At 42.3% G+C, this 21,535-nt stretch overlaps 1 protein-coding gene across 1 annotated transcript; it reads left to right on the top strand.

Annotated features, from left to right (window-relative positions):
• Window positions 1-5,374: 5,374 nt before the first annotated feature.
• Window positions 5,375-15,912, top strand: sik1 (salt-inducible kinase 1). The gene is made up of 14 exons (XM_086266614.1): window positions 5,375-5,776; window positions 6,286-6,481; window positions 6,598-6,714; window positions 9,559-9,622; window positions 9,818-9,979; window positions 10,482-10,606; window positions 10,704-10,827; window positions 10,916-11,136; window positions 11,503-11,652; window positions 11,744-11,854; window positions 11,969-12,194; window positions 12,273-12,527; window positions 12,658-12,847; window positions 12,962-15,912. Exons 2-14 carry the CDS (start codon window positions 6,329-6,331, stop codon window positions 13,476-13,478), a joined length of 2,415 nt encoding a protein of 804 aa, XP_086122740.1. The 5' UTR covers window positions 5,375-5,776; window positions 6,286-6,328; the 3' UTR covers window positions 13,479-15,912.
• The last annotated feature ends 5,623 nt before the right edge of the window (window positions 15,913-21,535 follow it).

Below are 21,535 nucleotides of genomic sequence, written 5' to 3'. Positions count from 1 at the left end.
CTTTAGTTGCATCCTCACTGCTGTAAATACTCTTTTTGGTTTAGGCAGGGGTGCTGCTGTCTCATTGGAGCCTGCAAGTGGGAAGAAACGGGATGGCTGTTCATTTGCTGTAATATAACCTGCCCATTCCCACAAATTGGTGCAATGAGGCATCGCGCAGACTTTGTACTAGTGAACTGACAGGTTAACTACTGGTTATTTGGGTAGTCTGAAAAAGTCCTCACAGGATGAGTTATATGTACAGCCACAGACACGGCCAGCCTGTGGATTTGAAATCAGGACTTTCTTCCTGTGAGACAAGAGTGCTCACAACTGCACCACTAAGATGGTAAGCACACAGAAAAAGCAATACACTGTGAAATCACCCGAACTCCCTTACTGTGAAGCCATGCTGTTGTAATAGATGCACTTTAGCACTGACTTGCTCAAATATGCAAGGATGAAGAAGACAGCTTCTTGATGGGAACACATGTTAATCTAAAACCTGTATCTACCTTTCAAAGCTGATGGTGCCTTTCCAGATGAACATGCTGCCCAGCATAGGCACTAATGCATTCCTTATACCATTAGAGATGAGAGAGGCTTTTGAACTGAGAGCTGCTAATAAGTCAGGTGGTCTCTTTAGTCCGGTGTGGCTTTGAAAAAAGAATTTCAAATTTAAATTTGTCTGATCACAGAACAGTTTGTCACTTTGCCTCAGTCCACTTCAATCGAGCATAGGCTCGGGGAAGATGGCAGCATTTCTGGATCATCTTCACATATGGCTTTTTTTCTTTCTTTTTTGCATGATTGCACTTTAATCTGTATTTGTGGATGCCACAGTGAGCTGATTTCACAGGCAGTAATTTCTGGAAGTGTTCTTGAGTCCATGCAGTAATTACCACAACAGAGTCATGGCTGTTCTTAATGCAGTACTACCTGATGTTCAGCCGTGCCTCTTATACACGTAGACATTTATCCAGGCTATGAATCTTTCATAATATTATGTACTACAGATAATGAGATATTTAAAGTAATATAAATTTTGTATTGAAGATTTTGTTCTTATTCCACAGTTTGCTAATATTGTTTTTGCCGATGGGTGAACCAATAATTTTGAGTAGCTCTGCCTCTCAAAGATACTCTTTTGACAGATTACTGACCCGTTTCTAGTTCATCTAAATGTTAAAATTGGAGTACTTACTTTTCCAGCCTTCTGAACTGTGTTTGGGAGATGAAGCTGCCTTTAAATCAAAGTGAGTTAACGTTTTTCATGAAATAGTAAACTGTCTCAATTAAAACATTTCATATGTTTTGTATGCTGTATTGTGAATATAACAATGTTGTGCATTCTTATTTTTACACAGCATTAAAAAAAATTTCAGAACAGGGGTTGTAGAGAGACCCGACCAAAGACAACACCCTGCATCAACTCTAATAGTGACCATAACTTACAAAATAAGCATCACACTGTATTATTAAGACATGATTTCTCTGACGTCATCAAAGGCTGAAGGGTGATTTTCCCAACAGGCTGCTATGCTTTCCAGCATTTGCAGTCAGAGAAGTCACCCCCACCGGCCATTGGAAAGAATACAATTTTAAGGCACTTTGGTACATTGTCTTTTATATACAATCCATAGGTAGCGTGATAGCTCCCAAAATATCAGCATAGTTTAAATAGCATGGACCCCTGTGAGTAAATGCTATCTCAATAAGCTGTTAGCATAGCTTTAGACCTTTAGTCTTCAATAAAATACAACCTACTATATGCATTATCTTTAAATAGTTTACATGAAACGGAGGAGAATAAAACAACAGCTTAAAAGTTTGGAAGAAAAACAGCACAAAGTAAAGGTACTTCTCATTCAAATGCAAATTGCAGTCTAAAACAACCTTGTTCTAAATTAGCTTTTGCTATCAATTGATTGCTTCCCTGTAGAATTGTGAGTATTTTCTTCTGTTTTTACACTTACGCTGTTTTGGACCCAGACTGCCAGCCTAGAAAGCAAACCTGGGAAATCATGTAAAATTCGGAAAGGGCCGGGATAACTCTTTAGATGGGCAATGTGAGGTTCAAAACACATTTCTGTGAGCACCGTGTTACAGTTAGCTGTGATGTGTCACACTGAAGTCTCTGTGGTGTGTGGTGAGAGGTCTTTAAGGGGACAGTATACCCCATAGTAAAACTTTTAGAAAAGTGATTTCACAGCGAGATGTTCACTGGATGTTGAAGGTTTGAAAAAAGTAGTACCTGTGGCCTGTGTTCATATTTAATCATCCTGAAATATGTGTGGTTTGTTTTCTCCCCCAGCTTTGGGCTTAATCTTATGATGTAGACACACACCTTGCTATCAGAGGATTTTCTGCTGTCTTGTGATCCTGACTTTGAAGACCACGCTGGACCTCGATATGTTTTATTTGAAGACAGCATCCGGGGACACTTCAACGTTATTAAATTTAGTTAGATGTGATGGCACGACAACCGATTAACAGAAGCAAATGTTTGATCTTCACTTTGAGGGAATCACATCTTTTACCTTCTTTGAAGTTCGCGTTCCTGCTGTTATTCACATTTTTCCGGTGATCTAGAGAGCACTTAGTGAGAGGGTGCAACCTAAATAACTCAGCATGCTGCAGAAGAGAAAATCCACGGGTTTGAAGCTGTGACTCATGACTTCCTGTCATACACCCCCTGTTTACCGTCAGTCCGCAATATTGAAATAAGTGCTAAAAGCAAGTGAAATATCCCTTCACCTTGACCTTTGCGCGCCCACCTTTGATTAAAGGGCAACAGGAGCACATGAGAAACCACCCAACTAAATTCGTGGCTCCTCATCTTTGCGGCAGCACACCATGCAGTGTAATGTGCCTGATTAGTCACCTGTTTCAGTATGTAACGATAACAGATATCACTGAGATAAAGAACCGATATCAGTAAGATAAAAGAAAATCATTAGTCAGTCAAACATATATGCGTCCTTTGCTGATATTTTGCAAACGACTGATAGCAGGAATTAAAACAAATTCTGTTGTGCACACACAGGAAATACCTCAACCTTAACAGCATCAATGTTGACACGATAAACACTCACACGCAAGCACAAAGCCACACTGATGAAAAAACAGCATGTGGACTGTGACAACTCAGATCATGAGAAACTTTGCAGTGTCTGTGTGTGTGTTTGTGTGTGTGTATTTGTGTGTGTGAAAGACAAAAAACGAGCCTCACGCGTGCAAAAGGGATCCCACTCACGTCATTTCCAGAAAGGGAAGTTGTTTCTCTTTGAGAACGTGCCAGTGGAAGTGGCAGCAAATAAAGGGCCTCACTTATGCTTATAGCAGCATATAGGAGGAACACTCACACAATGATTTCCATCATTAGCATGTAAATATATATGCACATTTACCTTACTTCTGCAATGCTGTTTCTTCTATGAATGCATGCACAATTATTCTCCTTTAAAGTCACTAAAGTTATATGCATATGGATGAACCCATTGCACCTTGACTCTACAAATAAGTGGGAAATTAGGAAAAAGTTGTAAGGTTTTACAATGACAGTTGTGTCAGGTGCAGCTTTCTTTCTGTTTTAACACCCTTTTTTTTTAGCCAGTCTGAACAGCAAACTAAAGTTAACTTGATCTGAATTGATCTAAATTAGACCTTTTGATTCAAATGCCAATCTCATCACTCTTATAAGGTCAAACCTTTCCTGACGTTGTGACTTGTGTGAGCCCAGAATCTCGACAAATAAAAAGGTGAATTTAATATACTGTCATGTGGCCACCGTTGTACGCGTATTAAATCCAAAAATTTCATGTGAAACATCAGGATGCGCTCAGACAAGGGAGCTCTGGCACCAGCACGACACAGTTTATATAACTGTGCCTGCCTGCTTTGCACACACTCAGGAAATACAACAACTGCAACATGCAAGTGAGGCACACATTCAAATAACATCAGGTAGACATTTGGTTATGAAACTGGCGTGATGAGAAGCAGAGTGGGCTGTGTGGTTTTGTTGCAAGTGTGCATCAAAATATTGTGTGACCTTTCAGTTGGGACATTTTGCATGTGATTTGCATTCCTTTAACATTTCAGATTGCGTGAGCGAAGAGTCTACATCTCTACTGAATGCGATATTTGGTATTTTACACCGGCTTTTATTCTGAGCATACTATGCGGCGTTACATGTCCATTAATATAACATAGACTCTGCAGGTTTCTCCTTCTGTTTAAGTTCTGCCACTCTTTTTCTAACTTTGTCTTTGGCCATCATCTTGTATATGTTCTCGGTTTGACTGCTTGGTAATCAGGAGTACTTTGCATAGCAACAGCAGAAACACACTCAACCACAACATCTTTAACTTGCATTGGATGTAACCTGGATTTATACTAATGACCTCAGCTGTTTTCTTTTCCCCCCATGTTGACTGGCAAAAGTGCACGTCTGCAGGAAAATCCCTCAGTAAGCCTTAAGCTGCAACTCAAAGGGAAAAGGAAAGGAAGACACACACAGCTGCTCTGATTGCTGAAACTCGGCAGCACACATCCACTGGTCTGTGTCCATCATTTCCAGGGAAAGGCGATGTTTCACAAACAATCCAGAAGCAGAATAAATTGGGGGGGGGGGCTTAGCTTACCCCAAGATCCAGCGTGGCGTTCCTATCGGCCACCCACAAGTTCATAAAGAAAGAAAAAGCAAACAAAAAAAGCTTTACTTGTAGCTCACATAATCTGATTCATAGCAAATGAATAATTTCAAACTTTCAGAACCCATTACCATTTTTACTAATGGTTTACCAGCATTTTATGTGGATCATGCCACATGTAATGATCCATCACCTCAAACTATTTCTAAATTGTATTTAAATTCGATTAAATTTCCTTAACCTGCTAAGTCAAATGGTCAAAGTGTTGAGCAAAGGTTTTTATTATAACTGACTTTGCTTATTAAATGTACTTTACTATGTTATGGTTTGCACACACACACACACACACACACACATATATGTGTGTGTGTATAAATTCAGCCTAATCGGCTTACAGTAATTACTGTAAATTAAAATTACGCATTCAAAGTCTGACTGCATTATTTGAATTTACAATCATTACTGTAATGGCGCACTTATTGGCTCTGTGTTTGTATTTTCCGAGCCCAGCAGAGTCTAAAGTGCTCCGTGAGCAGCAGAGACCGCGCGGCTGACGAACACCAGTTGCTTTCTGTTTCTGTTCCTGTCGGAGCCGCGCGCGCAGCCGCTCTGTGGAGAGAGCCCGCGAGCTACGAGCCCGGCAGAGGGAAACATCACATGGTGACACATCTTTACGACTGACGTCACCGTCCCCATCTCCAAGCAACCCCTCCATCAGCACTCGCGTCACCGTGCGCCCGAGCCGCGCGGTTGCCCAGCAACCCTTTCCTTGCGCTCGGGTCCGGCCTTGCCTTGCACCCAGCTCGAAGCTCTGACGCGGGTGTGACGTTAATAAGGTGGGTATCAATTTGTTATGGTGGCGAGGAGAGGAGGGAGGAGGAGGAGGAGGAGTTCCCCCTGTGAGTGCCGAAGCCCTCAGCTCTGCATTCCGGCGGAGCTTACAGGCACACACACCGGCCGCAGCCTGGTCCCGGCCTCAAGACTTGTTGTAGAAAGTCAAAGGAAAAAGTTACCCCGCGCGTGTTGCCCGCAGTTTTTCCTTTTTGTCTCGTTGTTTATCCGGAGCTCTGTTTGTGGAATGGTTGACGTTTCGTCCGAGAGCTGCCTGAAGTGTGAGAGAAGGTGGTTATTATCGTTGTAAGGTAAGAATTACTCTCGATAACTCACATTTTACTGGCTCATTGTCACTTAATAGAAAAACTGGTAATTTTACAACTCAGCCAAAGTCTCTTTCTCTCTGCCTCTCTCTCTCTCTCTCTTCTTTAGTTTTCTACATGTATATATATACTATTTTTTTACGTATTATTCAGCCTCTTTTTCTTAATGGTCGTGAAAGTGTCGCTTTTTCTTATAGGTTAGTGAAACCTATTTGTGTAGCTCTCTTTGTACCCAATGAATGAATATCAGCGGGCTTGTTTATATATATTACACGTATTTGTACACCTGTAACGAGATTGTAGTCGTATTTCCAGCTTAACTCGTTTATTACACCAACAATGTTTCGATAAAGTGATCATATAATAATTTTAATTCGTCTGTGTTTTCAAACAGTCAGGACCAAATGCTCGTTACACGCGGAACAAAAGCTTCTAGCAAGTGAATTTTTACACAAATGCAATAAAATGAGTAATGTGCACCGCTGTCTCTGCAGGTTCGTTTATCACAGTGCTGTAACCCCAGTCTGTTGGTACGCCATGGTAATCATGACAGAAACCAACCGGGGAGCTCAGTCGAGCCCTGCCCAGGGGAGGCCGCTGCAGGTCGGCTTCTATGAAATCATCCGGACCCTGGGGAAAGGGAACTTTGCAGTGGTGAAACTGGCCAGGCACAAAGTCACTAAAACACAGGTCAGCTGCTTTAATATCATTGTTAATATTATTAATTTCTACTTGCAGCTTTTTTTCTGGCCTTTCTTTTGAAATTTGCAATTTTTAACCACGATTCCCCCCCCCCCATTTTTAAGGTGGCAATCAAGATTATCGATAAAACCAGGTTGAATCCTTCCAACCTCGAAAAGATCTACAGAGAAGTGCAGATAATGAAGCTGTTGAACCACCCTCATATCATCAAGCTCTACCAGGTGTGTATTGTGGCTAACCTCTCTCTGCTCTCTGAAATGTCGTTGTGTGCAGTGCAGAATGCTGCGTGTGTAATTCAACCTGTGTTACGCCCTCACGGTAGCCAGACTGTATGCTGGTCTGCAGGGAGCTGGTCTAAATGCATGCATGAGCATTTGAGTAAAATGCTCTGGTGTGGAAGGAAGCCTTTGCAAATTGAGGAAAAAAATATTTTCCCTTAAACAGCACTGGTGCGCTGCAGAGCACTGCCTTTAAGGACCATTTGTTGCCTGGTTTTAACCAGCTTGCCGATTCTCAGAGTATACTGAGTCATAAGTACTGCAGAACAGCATTAGTGCAATCCCCTTTGACCTCCCTGTATGCGTATGTGTGCTTGTTAGAGAGAGAACAGTCATCGGTACCAGCCGCTGCTAAGAGCATTGCATTTCTAAGATTTCTTCAGTTGTTTGAAGGAAGAGGTGATGGCAGAGATATGGGAAACAGAGCAGGCAGGCGACTAATTACCAAAACATCCACAGGTCTGGACTTTAAGCCTAATTAGCACCTGTTTAAACCACTGCAATGTGTGTGCATGTCACGTGAAGGCTACCCCACAGCAAAGCGCTGCTTTACTGCTAATCAAATTGAAGACTTAGTCGAAAGAATCCGCTTTTCCCCCCTCAGCTGACCTCGCAAGCACCGCGGCACGCGTCTGGCAACAAACACACAAACACACACCCATGCAAACAGACACACAATGCCCTTTCTCTTTTTTTTTTCATTCTGGATTTTTTTCTGCCTTTTGCTTTGTTCTCTGTTGTTTGCTACTTTTCAGGATTCGTTTGTATCTGGTTTTAAATGGCTGAGCAGCTCTTACCATGAAATCATGTCTAGACTGCAGAAACAAGGGGATAATATTATTCCTAGGAATTTCTATAAGAGAAAAAACGTAATAAAGAAATCGAACATCATAGATGTCCACTATTTTTTTTTATTTTTTATTTAGAAACCTCCTTCTATTCATCTCACAAGACCACACAGACATTTTTAATGCTTCACACTGATGGTACAAACAATTCAAAGAGGATATCAAAATTTTTCATATGTTAAAAAGAAAAAGAAACATCCAACCACTCAACAAATTAACCATAATGCAGACAGAAAAATGCATCACTTAAGATGTGTAAGCACAAATAAAATAGAAATTGAAATCCCCAGTACATGATCGTCTCTTCTGACACACACCAATATGCAAAATAGTTTAAAGGCATTCATGCTTTATACATTATTCAGATGCGTCAAGTGAGTGTAAAGACAGATTAACCATGAACGAAGCCTAACACTTCAGTTAGATTATGTGGAAAAAACATGAGATGGAATTCATTAATTTAAAAGATAGAATGATAATAAAAAAAACCAATTTTATTTAAAAGACCATTTTTGATCTGACAGTCTTTGTTTTGTGATAGAGCGAGATGATAATCTGTAGGTTTGTGGTGTTGTATCACTGCTGTGCTGTCTGTCCTCTGTCCCTTGTTAATTTCTTCCTGGCCTTGGGTTGTTCAAGGTGATGTTAGTCAGATGGTTGTTAGCAACCCTCGTCACCTCCTCTTTCTCCTTCCTGCACAAAGGGAGGGTACGGACATAAGACCATCTTGTGATCTGTAGATTACATCCTCTAGTATCCCTGCAGTTTTTTGGGAGACCTCACGATAAATCAGCTGCTGCTTCCACTTTGTTTTTGTCTCACGGGAACCAAAACAATTCCTCTAAACTGAAAGGTCATTGAAGTCTCTCTCCCGCTCATTGTTTGTTTGCATAAACCGCCCGTCTTATCGCTTTAAATTCCACTGGAATCTCATGGATTTTTTTTTCTTTTTTTAATTTTATGCTCCCATTATGCAGCTTTTAGCAACCTTAAATTGACCTTATGGAAAACGAGGAGTCCAATATGGATGTTAAAGGGTTTATCTTTATTCGGGGGTGACTAGGGGCCCTTGACGCGCCATGGCTGTTCTTCGCAACAGTGACGTCAGCTGCACCTCAAGGTGACAGGGAGCTGCCCTATCTCGCAGATAAAGACTTGTGCCCGCTTGGGGACCTTGGTGTATTGAATCACCGTTGTCTGGTTTTCTAAAGGACCCGGTGGCTGAAAAGAATTAAGCTCCGCCATTCACTGGAATTTGGTGACATTCAATTTAGGAGTTGGCCAGCAGCTTTATCCAGACAGGACTTTGTCATCTGACGATAATTGCTTTGTTGTGCAACCTTTTTAGCTCAACTGCTCTGTCCCTGAGGGCTCTCATGGGAAACGGAGGCCTTGTGTGAGCTCCAGGAAAGAACCGGGAATTACGTCTTTCCGTCCCACAAAGTGCATTGAGCTCTGAGTGATTGCACTTTGAGTGTTTCTGATACACCATGTGAACAGCCCATGTGAATGTGCCCCGCTCTGTTTTCATAGATATAAAGAGATAGGGGGAAGCTTGAAATTCAACACTAGCATCCACTGCCAGCTGGTATCAGCCTCAAGAAAAACATTCCCAAGCATTGGATCAGCTGGTTTGAGTCTGAATGTTACGCATTCCTTTTTGGGTCTGTATTGACGTGTGTAAACGGGTTTTAAGACATGAGGAAAATGCGCACGGGAAGTCACTGACGGTTTACTTATGCAACAGGGCATATAATGGAAAACAGGGTGTTGGTGTTTTTTTAATTTTATGTGTATGGAGACATTTGCAAATGAGGAATGTGGTGGTTATAAATGCTGGCATGTGCTACAATGAAACACTGGGAACAACTTGAACTTTGAAATATGGTTATCCATGACACAGTTACACTCATTGTTTTTTTCTCTTTTTCTCTCTTAGGTCATGGAGACCAAAGACATGCTGTATATTGTGACAGAGTATGCAAAGAATGGAGAGATGTTTGGTGAGTGAAGCCTTAAGCCTTTTCATTTGCATTCACAAAGGTACATAGCACACCCAGAAACACAGAGGTTAATTTTAACCCTCCATGACAATTAAAAGGCCACTGGCAAAATAAAAGCATGGAAAAAGGAAGTAACCTCATAATAGACCCTCCTAAGAGTCTGATCCTGATAGTCTGGATCCTCTCTCCCTGCAGACCACCTAACCTCAAATGGCCGCTTGAGTGAAGATGAAGCACGAAAGAAGTTCTGGCAGATCCTTGCCGCGGTGGACTACTGCCATCGGCACCACATCGTTCACCGTGACCTAAAAACTGAGAACCTGTTGCTGGATGCCAACATGAATATCAAACTGGCCGGTAGGTCGATCATATTCTTAGTGTTGCCTGGTGATAAGATGCAGTGTTAATGGTTTTTAATGCAACAACGTCCTTCTGTACCTACTTGCTGTTTCTGTATTCTGTTCAGTTTACGCCTGAAGAACGTATTTGGTGCTCTGGGATTCTAATTAAATCATTGTTGTGCCATCTATGTGCTAATTAAATGTTAATTATTCACCCATTTTACTAAGACAAGCATCAACCAGAGGAAATGAGCTCAGCACACAATCACACGCTTTTACATGAAGAAACTGTAGAGCCAAATTATCAGAAACAGGAAAACAGTCAGTCTTTTGTATGAGAAGATATGTTAACCCGAGCTTACTTTGAAGTGTTGATGAATATCTCATGATGATAAATTACGTAACACACCATGAACAGTACTAAATCTGCGCTATAGGGCCTGCAGCGCTTCAAGCTGGAATGGAAAGCAAACAAGTTTGATTAAAAAAAGTTGTTCTACACTTGTGTCTGTGTGCAGACTTTGGATTTGGAAACTTCTACAATGCAGGGGAGCCTCTGTCTACATGGTGTGGCAGCCCGCCTTATGCTGCCCCTGAAGTGTTTGAAGGGAAGGAGTATGAGGGGCCTCAGCTGGATATTTGGGTAAGCTCCGGGAATGTAATACGGCATTACTGACAGAGGAAGCGATGACATTTACATAATCGTGATTACATTCTCCTTTTTGCTCTTTGCTTCGCAGAGTCTCGGTGTCGTGCTTTATGTCCTCGTCTGCGGCTCTCTTCCATTCGACGGAGCCAGCCTTCCCGCGCTCCGGCAGAGAGTCACCGAGGGACGATTCAGAATCCCTTTCTTTATGTCACAAGGTATAAATTATCCCAACAACAGTTACCACAAATTACTAAAACGGTGTAAACTACATACAGAGACTCATTCACTGTTTGCGTACTTTAGACTGTGAGAATCTGATCCGTAAAATGCTGGTGGTGGATCCAGCCAAAAGGATCAGCATTGCTCAGATCAAGCAACACCGCTGGATGATGGCGGATCCGTCAGCTGCCCACCAGATCCTCAGCCATCCCCTCACGGAGTACAATTCCAACCTGGGCGACTACAGCGAACCTGTGCTGGGCATCATGAACACACTGGGCATCGACCGTCAGAGGACTATCGAGGTGACTGAACAAGAATCAAAATGTGTTTAGTGGTTTTATGAAAGTATTGCAGTCACAGTAAAAATACTCAGTTTACGGATTTACAGGCAGCGGGTAGGCTGCAGCTAAGTTTTCATTCTCTCTTAAGTTGAACCTACATTGTATTCCTTCAAAGACCTTATTCTGTATTTAAATATAGATTTCTCACTCTGTCATCTCCAAATATATAAATGCAGATATATGCAGCTATATTTGTCTTTCCCTTAAAAGTTTTAAAGAGGTGCTAAAGAAAGCTATAAAGAGAGAGCACTGGTTATAAACTGTCATTACAAGCCACAGAAAGTAAACAAAATGGCAAAATGACTAATCTTCTGACCTTATCTTCAGTCTCTGCAGAGCAGCAGCTACAACCACTTCTCTGCCATCTACTACCTGCTACTGGAGCGAGTGCGGGAGCATCGTGCACAGCAGCTGAGCCGCCAGTGTGGAACATGGAGCCAGAGACCAAGGAGCACCTCCGACTCCACAAGCCCAGAGGTCAGCACTATAGCTGCATGTAGCTGACTATCAATCTCCATTCTTATTTGCATGAAGTTTAATAATCTCTGTGCTTTCTGCTTCCTTCTAGGTGATCATGGAGTCCACTGAGAGTTTTAGAACAACAGCGTTTTCACTTCCAACCAAAAACACCCCCCCTGTGTACTCAGAGGTAGAGTGTGACCAAGCTGGATTGTTTCAGGTAAATTTCTTAAATAGCACGCTCTCTTGCATCTATATTAATAGACCAAATGCAAAAGCTGCACCCTGCCCTGCTAGCAGTCAGTGGCTAACAGTCAACCTCCTTCCTTTTCAGCGTGTAGTGTTTCCAGTGGAGGCCAGTCTGAACAGATTGCTCTGGAACCGCTCCATTTCACCCAACAGCCTGCTGGAGACAAGCATCAGCGAAGAGGTGCGACCCAGAGACCTGGAGGAGGAGGAGGCGACGCAAACTCTTGGGCCCCTGCTCCCTCCAACCACCACCTCTCGCAGACACACTCTGGCTGAGGTCTCCGCCCGTTTCCACCAGTGCAACCCTCCATGTTAGTATAATATACATGCGCACGCATGTTCTTCATTCTTGTAGCGATGCAGAGTCTTGACCTCTCCTGTTTCTTTAGGTATCGTGGTCAGCCCCTCAGACGGTGCCTCCTCTGACAGCTGCCTGAAGTCTTCTTCCAGTCCTGCCCCCACTTTGCAAGCTGCTGTAGGTGGGGTGGCAACACTTCGGGCCTCGGGGGCTGAGGGAGGAGCTCTGCTGTCTGCTGGAGCTCCCCTGGCTCTCTCTTCCCACCTCCTGCCCCAGGCCCAGGGCAGCCTGCCCCCTGCCAGCTTCCAGGAGGGTCGCAGAGCCTCTGACACCTCCCTCACACAAGGTACACACGCATGATCGTGAAATCATTTCCTGTATGCCACCTGCCTAAGCTGGTATTCAGGTTTTCTCACACGTACCATGTAGTAGGATCAACGCTGCATTGCATAACAGTTTCCCATGCCTTCACGCAGGCCTCAAAGCTTTCCGCCAGCAGCTGAGGAAAAACACGCGCACTAAAGGACTTCTGGGATTGAATAAGATCAAGGGTCTGACGAGGCAGGCTGCCCCATCACCCTCCTGTAACCGCGGTAGCCGGGGGTCACTGGGTCCAGCTCTCTCTGAGCACCGCAGCATGCTGGAGGAGGTGCTGCACCAGCAAAGGTGAGTCACATTATTGCAGGAGCACAAAGCATTATGGGATTGTTAATTTCATAAACTACAAACAATTGAACCCCAAGTCGAGCTGTTGATAACAAATCTCATCTCATTTCCCAGAATGCTGCAGATTAAGCACCAACCACAGCCTCAGGTCCAAGCCCCTCAGACAGGACCTCAACAGAAGCCCCTGCTCTTCTTGGCACACCAACAGTCACCATCTCCTCCGCCTACTACCGTGTTTGCTTCCTCCTCCATGTTTGACAACCCTGCTCAACCCGTCCTGCCTGCTCAGCAGGCTTCAGTGGGTCTGCAGCAGGGTCCCTGGCAACAGACCCTCGAGACCTCCGCCACAGGCTGCTCATCCTCACCCTGCTACTCCTCTTCTCTGTCCCCCGTGGCCTCTGCTGCCTACCTTCTCGAGGCACGTCTACACATCAGCCAGCAACCCCACCCTAACCACCACACTGGCCTCCGTCAACAGTCTGCAGCACAAGGCAATTTCCCCATCCTGTCCAAATCAGCCATGTGGAGGATGGGCTCGGTCTCTGGCACAGACCTCGACATGCAGGAGCTGGGTATGTCTGGACAGCAGCAGCAGCAGCAGCAGCTCAGCAGCTGTGTGATGGTGAAGTAAATCATCGGCCAAGCGAGACCGGCGAATGTTCTCTTGGTGGAAGAGCCAAAAAAGACTTGATGCTGAGCGCAGAAGAAAAGAGAGCAGAAGTGAAGAACAACAAAAAAAGCAGACGCAAGTGACGAATTTGTCTTTATGGGGTACACGTGAGAATGTGTCTGCACACGTGTTCGCTGTGTGTATGTGTTTTTTCTAATCGTATAAGCTAAAGACTAAGCAATAAACCAAACTCTGGATGAAGTGTTCGATTCGTAACAGCCAGAGAAGCAATAACAGACTGACAGACTCTCCTCGGCTCCGATGGACTCACTTGAATAGCTGACGTTGCTGAGTCACTCTCATATTTTTATGCTGTCTAGATTTACTTTTTGATCTTTTTTTTAACAGGAAAGTTCGCTCTTCCATTTTTTCCTGTTTGTTTGTTTTTTTTTTTTTGCCACTTGTGTAAGCGCTCTCAGTGTTTTTCACTTGCCTGGACAGAAGACCAAAATTCATATTATTTTCAGTCTCCCCACTTTGTTCACCTTCCTGAAGAGACATTTCTCTGTAGCAGTGCAGTGAACACGCAGTATAGTAACCTAAGCTTACTCACACCGAAGGAGACGATTTTTATTTTTACTGAAACTGTGATTTTTTTTTTCCCCGTTTGTTTTTTCTGTGCAAGATTGTTAATTTTAGTGACGCAAAACGCTGCTTTTACCTCAAGCTGCAAAAAGACTGCTACACCCTCATCAGCCAAAACTGAGCGAAGACGGTGTTTCGCTGGTTGAGTTAAAGCACAGCAGGTACATCAGTCAGCCTGGTAGCACCCTACATGTGTGGATCCATACCCCTCCCTCTCCTTTGTCTGATAAGCACCTTTCTTTTTAGATGCTATTACTACCTCCTCAGGCAACAATTTGGAAAGGTTAAGAAAAACCTTTAAATGCTAATGAGCAAGTTGAATATCAGAGAAAGAGGGTTTTTCGTACGGAACAAAGACTGTGGGAACAGTGCAATATTTTACATGAAAGAAACCAATGGAAATGAGGCTTAACATAGGATGGTCAAAAACTCCACGTGTACTTGCCTGAGGTTTTGTGTTCGTCTTTCTTTTTTGTGTGTGTGTGTGTTTCATCTTGCCGTGCTAGCTAGCTGACTAGAAGAGGTACTTCTTATGATACTGTAGTGACTTAGAGAAGAGGCTCGAGGCATTTCAAAATGCTGTTTTGTTTTGTTTTTTTTTGTTTTTTTGCTTTTTTTATTCACACAGCATGCTTGTAGATCCGAAAGGAAGAATTTGGGTTTTACCAAAGACTCAACAGCACAAGAAATAGAGGATCTGTCAAAAGACACACTACTGACTTTCCTCTTTGAATGCTGTCTCCAAGATGTAGCGTGGTGGTGTAGCGAACCAATTTCACACGATCTCCTTAGCCTTTTGCTGTGAGACAAAAGAAAAGAAAAGAAAAACTCCCGCTGCCACCAAATCCTAATGCTACGTGTATTGTGGGTATCTCTAGCTGTTACTATGAGGACCATGGTAGTGTTTGTTTTGTACTTTTCTAAAAAAAAAAAAAAGAAAGAAAGAAAAAAGAAGAAGAAGAAGAAAACAGAAGAAGAAGAAGAAAACAATCAGAACATAGCAATACCATAATGTGCAGGAAGTGGAACTTTCTTCAGTTGCTCAGTAGTAGCTTGAAATAGACACAGATGTCCTGCACTGAATTGCATGTGCAGGCAGTCGAGTTAAGGTGTTTGAAAGCTGTAACAGATGTGTATTAATGTGAGTGTAGTTAGCTGTCTCATGTCTGTGAAACATCTTGTAGGTGAGAGCTGTGTCTTTTCGAGCTCTTTTTTTGAAATTATATTGACCCCCCCCCCCCCCTTCGGTTTATTGCACTCACTTCAACACCTGTGCCTTTGCCTGAACAAACTGCAGTCAGATTGCCCCACCCCCAGCCCCTCCTCTCTGATCCCCACATTGAAGAAAAAAACGATCGATGGCTCCATTACAGGACATTTCCTCAGACGTCCCCTTTGATATTTTCTTTGACCTTTGAACTTGCTATCTAAACAAGCGAGATTTGCACTTTACTCATATTTCTTTTTTTTTTTTCTTTCGTTTTTTTCTCATGATGGGAAAAAAAATCACAAATCTTTTGAAACACTAAGACTTTCGATGCAAACCTGTAAAATTACCCTTGTGATAAACTTTGGATAAGAAGTATTTCATGTTTTTTTTTTTTTTTTCCTGATTTGTTACTTGACTGTGTGAGCATGAGCACGTCTTTGTGTGTATGGATGCATGCGTGTGGATGTGTGTGTGTGTGTGTGTGTGAGGTTATAAAGAGGAACAGAAGGAGGGAGGAAGGAAGGAGAAGAAATGTTAGTTGAAGAAAGTTGTTTATTTATGTGGCTATTTATTTAAATAAAGTTCACTTCCTAAACATTTTCTTTTGTGGTCTGACTTCTTGTTAAACCGCAGGATGTGTTTTTTAACCCCCTCTATACTGTTTACATTTCTGTAGATGACTAATTTTTTTATTTAGATCTCTTTGATTCAAGATTACAGCTTAAACTTTGAGGTTAAACTCTCAGAGATTCAGAAAACACCTTCAGGCCATCAGGATGGAGAATGAACGTCTCTAGATCTGTCGCATTGCCTTGGAATTAAGCAACATTTAGTGGCTGCACACTCACGTTCTAGCATTTCAATATTCATATACTAAACTAGAAGTGAAAAACAAACGTCTTAATCACAGAATCATTGACACTAAGATGCTTCACCCTCTTCCACTAACTGATGATGATGCATTAGCACCCCATCGTAATGGTGTGATGCACAGCGATGATGTCAACGATGACTGCATCGGGCCCTGATCAACCTCCTGCTGGTCGATTATTCATAAACATAAGACGGGATAGGGCTCTGATGTTTGACAGGAAGGGCTATGTGGGAGTCAAGCGACGAAACTGAAAAAGAGAAGCCAGAGCCTGCTGCCCGCCTCCACCCGTCCAGTCAAACCAGACAGAAAGAAAACAGAAAAAGGGGAAATGCGTGGATTTGCGGCTCGCTTCATGTGCAGATTTACACCATCTGGGGTCACTCACATTTACACGTGTAGCATATGGTTGGACATTTGGCATTTTGACTGTCGGGGAGCTGCTCGTGAGGGCTCAGCCTGAAAGGAACTGGATGTCCAGCTGCTACAAACACATCCGTCATCAGCTGCTGCCTGCTGCACAAGTGACTTTGTCTAATAAAATTTTTGCAACATGTTCACAGCAACTGTGTGACCATCTGCAGCATTTATGACGTGCGACCTCTGACTGCTGCTGTCTGAACTGGAGAACAATATAATTGTACCGGTAGTCATCTTCACTGGAGGTCGTTTTTTTTGTGTTTTTTTTTTTTATCTCAGGGCTCCGTCGTATCCAAACAAAGACATACTCAGTCTTGACATTAACTCTGATATTGTGCACTTACAGGGTTTCTTTGCACCGTTTATTCACCAGAGTCAAATTCCTCTTACCAGGAAGTGACACGACCGGCTTGAAAAGAATGAAACAGGTGGTTTGTGAAACAAAACCACTTATTGTTTTCTTTGCTGCTTCACTTGGGGCTTGATGAACAGGTTTAACCAGCCTGTTACAACAAATTGTTTGTATAGGTTTCTCTTTATCGATAGGAGTAAGTAAAAGTCTGATGAATGCCTCAACACGTGTTGAGTCAGGCTGTACTGCATTGTGATTTGTTATCACTGGATGTAGTAATAATCTCGCTGGTAAATCAAGGAATTTCTATCTACATGTACCTGTGTATGTGTATGTGTGTCTCTGTCCCTCACTGATCTCAACAGTACATCTCTGGTGCAGTATGCTTCTCTCTGCTGTATTTTCCCAGTCCCCAAAGAGACAAGTGTTTATGCCTTGGGTTTTTCCATGCTTATACATGCACGATCACATTGGTCAATAGAATAGTCCCAATATGTAATGTCATGTTAGTAAAACTGAATACATAAAGTCATATGAAAAAACAACGCTTCCACAGTACTGAGTGCAGTCCTGTGAAAAATACTTACTGCTTACGTGGGATTTAAAGGGATAAGTAGCAGCCAGATGCTGATAATCAGCTATTGATTACAATTGATTATTGCTGAGTGTGAGCACCTCAAACACAGCAGAAAATCTGCAACAGAATGGCTGAAAAAGAAAATCAAGATGGAGCAATGGTTCAGTCAAAGTCCAGACCTCAACCTGACTAAAAACTCGTGACCTTAAAAAGCTGTGGATAGAAGAGTGGGCCAAAACTGTGTCACAACCAATAATCACTAAGTTTAGCTGTAGAAAAAGTCTACAGACATTGGATCGTGAAAACAGGAACTGTGGAAATCTCGACAGTTTACAAAGGAAATCACAATGACCAACACACCCAGGTAGTGTTTCTTCTTTGCAAGTCATGTAAAGAGCACTTGGATCTCAGCTGCCAGTGACTAAGCGGCTGTCGACAGCTGAATCCTGAGATATGATCACATATCACATAGGCAGGTTTGAGCAGAACAGCATGTCTGCTTTTTTGCAATTTGGGTCAGCATGTCATCTGATACAAAACAAAAAAAATATTACTCCAAATGTGGAAGTACTTACGTTTTACATGTTTTAAATGGCCTTTGAATTATTCACATGTTAACAACAATATTAACAACAACGAAACAATGAAATAATGACCATGACTGTAATGTTATGTGTATATTGGTGATAGAGGTTCAGTTATGTATAGTGAAACAAAGGCACAAAGGGGGGAAGCTGTCCATAGAGGGCAAAACCATAGTAGTACCAGTCTCTAAATGGTATTTATTGTCATCTAGTTGGATAGTTTAAAGATACCAGCACTGGTTTTACAGTCCATAGCTGCTTTGTACAATCATCAGCAGGCTGTTGGTGACCCTTGTTCAGGCTGCGGTTGGTGTGTTCAGCCTCTGCACGTGGAGAAGACAGGAATTATATTACACAAATAACTTCTTTAGAGTGAAGTGAAACTTGGTGTTAAAAATAATGAAAACCACCTCTCATGTTGCATTTTTGATCTTTGATGGGTGTTTTTCGTCTTCCTCTTTGTGGTGAATTCTGCTGTCACTTCCTTTTCTGTTCTAAATTTACAGACACCTGTACTCTGTCTACACATAATAGCCCTGCCATCAGGCTACACACACTTGGCTTTTTGGAGGGCAAACTCATTATTATTGACTCTGCATACAGTCATGTTAAAAAGAAAGTGCATCCTATTTCTATTGGAGCTAAACATCTCTGAAAACTAACTTGGTAGCATAAATTCCTGTTAACAAGGGAGTCTATGAGGATTTACTCGCTTTTGGATCCAGTATCGACTGGCCATGAGAGGAACTGCAGATTCAGGCACTTTGGTTTTGGCTTAATTAAAACTGGAATGGCCATCTGTCTGCCATCCAAACCTTGGCCAAACTGGTTCATGCAACAGGACAATGACCTCAAACACACCAATGAACACAATGGCCTAGTCAAAGTCCAGACCTCAACCCAATTGAAACACCATGGTGGGATCTTACTTGCTTTTGGATTCCAGTATCAGCAGGCCATGGGAGGAACTGTAGATTCTAGCACTTTGCTGTTGGCTTGATTTTTTTAATTGTTTGATCCACAGTCACATCTTGAGATGTAAACAGTCCTGGAGTTTCGGAAAGGCAGGAAGACAAAACATTTTTCCTCTCTTGTATACTATGTGACACGTTTAGCAGCGACCTTCCACACAATCAGATTGAAATTTACTAGGAATTGTAGGAGAAGCACTTCAAGGAACATATCCAATGTCACCTCCTGCTTACTCAGAAACACACACATGCACACACACACACAGGCATTTTCTTGAGTAAGCCAGCTGTCAAAAGTCAAAGTACATGGAGCAAAAAGGTTTCCAAGAACCTGCATGGGTAGAAGCAGCAGGGCGGGCGGTTGTGGGTGGGGAAGGAGATGATACTGAAAAAGTGTAATCATACTAATGAAATGAGAAGTAACTTCCCATTCTAAGGATGAGCTACTGATAAGAGGGAAGGAAGTTTATCTCTGACTATTAAAGAGAAATTCATACTCAAAAGGTCAATGATACTAAAGTCGCAAAAAACACTCCATAAGAAACTATAAAGTTTAATGTTTGGTGTAAACAAAAAGCCCAGAACATGACGAAAAGCAAAGAAATATTGGTATGAAGGCAGCGTAAAAGCTTTAAGATCTCGCCCCTTGCTGAAAGATTAGCACACTCCTGATTATGTGTACGTGAGCGAGAAACTGTACACATGCGTCACTGCCAGTACTTCAGCTCTCTGGCAGGACAAGCATGAACACCAGAGGATCTGTGGAACTCTTGGAAGCTCAGTGCAAGGTAAATAAACAACACAGGAAGTGCTCATCATGACTCTGCACAACAGAGTTGGCTGGACAGATCATTCAGCCTTTAATCAGGAAAAAGAGACAGTAACAAAAAACTTTTCAAGCTTAGCTTTGGGAATTTAAAACAATATGCTGAATTTATTTTATAAGCCTGAGTAGTAGTACGCACATGTTGACTGAGAAAGAAAAGAAACTACTGCAGATTTCTTCTGGGGAAAAAAAACTCATGACTAACTAACTCAAAACTAACGTAATGCAAAATAATCTGGAGGTCCAGGACAAGTTAGTCAGTGTTTATTTTTATTAACTGGTTTTCCAAGTCTTTGCAATCGGGGAACAAATAAAACAATAATTTCAACTTACACACATTGGAAATTATTTACATTTCTCACAAAAGGCAGTTTTAATTTTCTCCAAAAATACAGGATTGTCACCTATGATGAATATAAAATCATACAATGTTAAATCACTGAAGTTCATCTAGTTGCTTGTGCTAGCTCTGTTTCTACAAATGTCCAGATGGTAACTGATCTCAGAGCAGTGAAACCAGGGCCAGCAGCAGCCTGTTTAGCCTGGTAGTCTACCATCAATCTCCTTAATGACAGAACACTGTTTGAGATGAAAGGAGAGAGATCACATTCACTTGAGTTTTAATAGTTGTCTGCTTTTAGAGTTCAGCGGGCAAGCACTGCCTGCCTTGCTTGCCCCCAGTGGAGTGCCACTGGTTCAGCAGTGGTAGTGTACTGGCAGTCTGCTGGCAGCTACAGACTTAGCAGATAGCAGATGGTCTTATCTGCTGCCAGATAGAAGTGTCTAAAGTATATAGTATAACTGGTTTGTGGGCTACTTTTGTTTGTGCTCCGGTAACCAGTCTCTGAGACGAATGAAGTTAAAGCATGCAAAATGCTAAAGTAAAACCAAGTGTTTAAACCAGGGGTCCCCAACTCCAGGCCTCGGGGGCCAGTGTCCTGCAGTTTTTAGATGTGTCCGTGATCCAAACCAGCTGATTCAAATGGCTAAATTAGCTCCTCAACATGTCTTGCAGTTCTCCAAAGGCCTGGTAATGAACTAATTTGATTCAGATGTGGTGACCCAGGGTGAGATCTAAAACCTGCAGGACACCGGGTTTCGAGGCCTGGAGTTGGGACCCCTGGTTTAAAACAACGAGAAGTATCCATTTCAGCCTCAGCCTGTACTTTTCATTCTGTATTTTTATTCTTTGATGTGGTGTTTCTTTTTCCCACTCTTGCAAAGTGCTTGGTTTGATTGGTGAGGTTTTTCTCTTAATATTGTAGGGTCTCTACATTCACCTTGAGGTGATTGTTGTTGTGATGTGATGCTGTGAAATATGAATTGAATATTGAATTTGAAATCAATTAAAGTGAATGAATTAATAAATTTTGATCTTTTTCCATTCCTGGTGAACTCCACTGTCGCTCCCTTTCCACTTTTCAACAAGTCAGCATTCTATCAACGTGTCATCCACATCATGTATCACATCATTTAAACCCTTCTCCATAAGCTGTCCATATGTAATATATAATCAAATTATAAATTAAGAATAGTCAAGTCTTCATCCATAGAGATTTTACATTACAATGCACCAACTGCACTTGAATCACAGGCACCAGATTTCAAGTAGACTTCTTAGA

The sequence above is a fragment of the Aulonocara sp. 'chitande type north' Nkhata Bay genome, linkage group LG16 (assembly GCF_057382095.1).
Source record: "Aulonocara sp. 'chitande type north' Nkhata Bay isolate Kocher_YH1m ecotype deep benthic linkage group LG16, A_spYH_male_GT1.1, whole genome shotgun sequence".
Taxonomy (NCBI): Eukaryota; Metazoa; Chordata; class Actinopteri; order Cichliformes; family Cichlidae; genus Aulonocara; species Aulonocara sp. 'chitande type north' Nkhata Bay.
This window is presented reverse-complemented; position numbering and strand designations above follow the sequence as displayed.

Bases quoted from the DNA above. Each gene is read 5' to 3' on its own strand.
- sik1 (XM_086266614.1), top strand. From the start codon at position 6,329: ATGGTAATCATGACAGAAACCAACCGGGGAGCTCAGTCGAGCCCTGCC. The intron at 11,137-11,502 runs GTGACTGAACAA...CCTTATCTTCAG, and splicing joins ACCGTCAGAGGACTATCGAG to TCTCTGCAGAGCAGCAGCTA. The intron at 12,848-12,961 runs GTGAGTCACATT...CTCATTTCCCAG, and splicing joins GAGGTGCTGCACCAGCAAAG to AATGCTGCAGATTAAGCACC.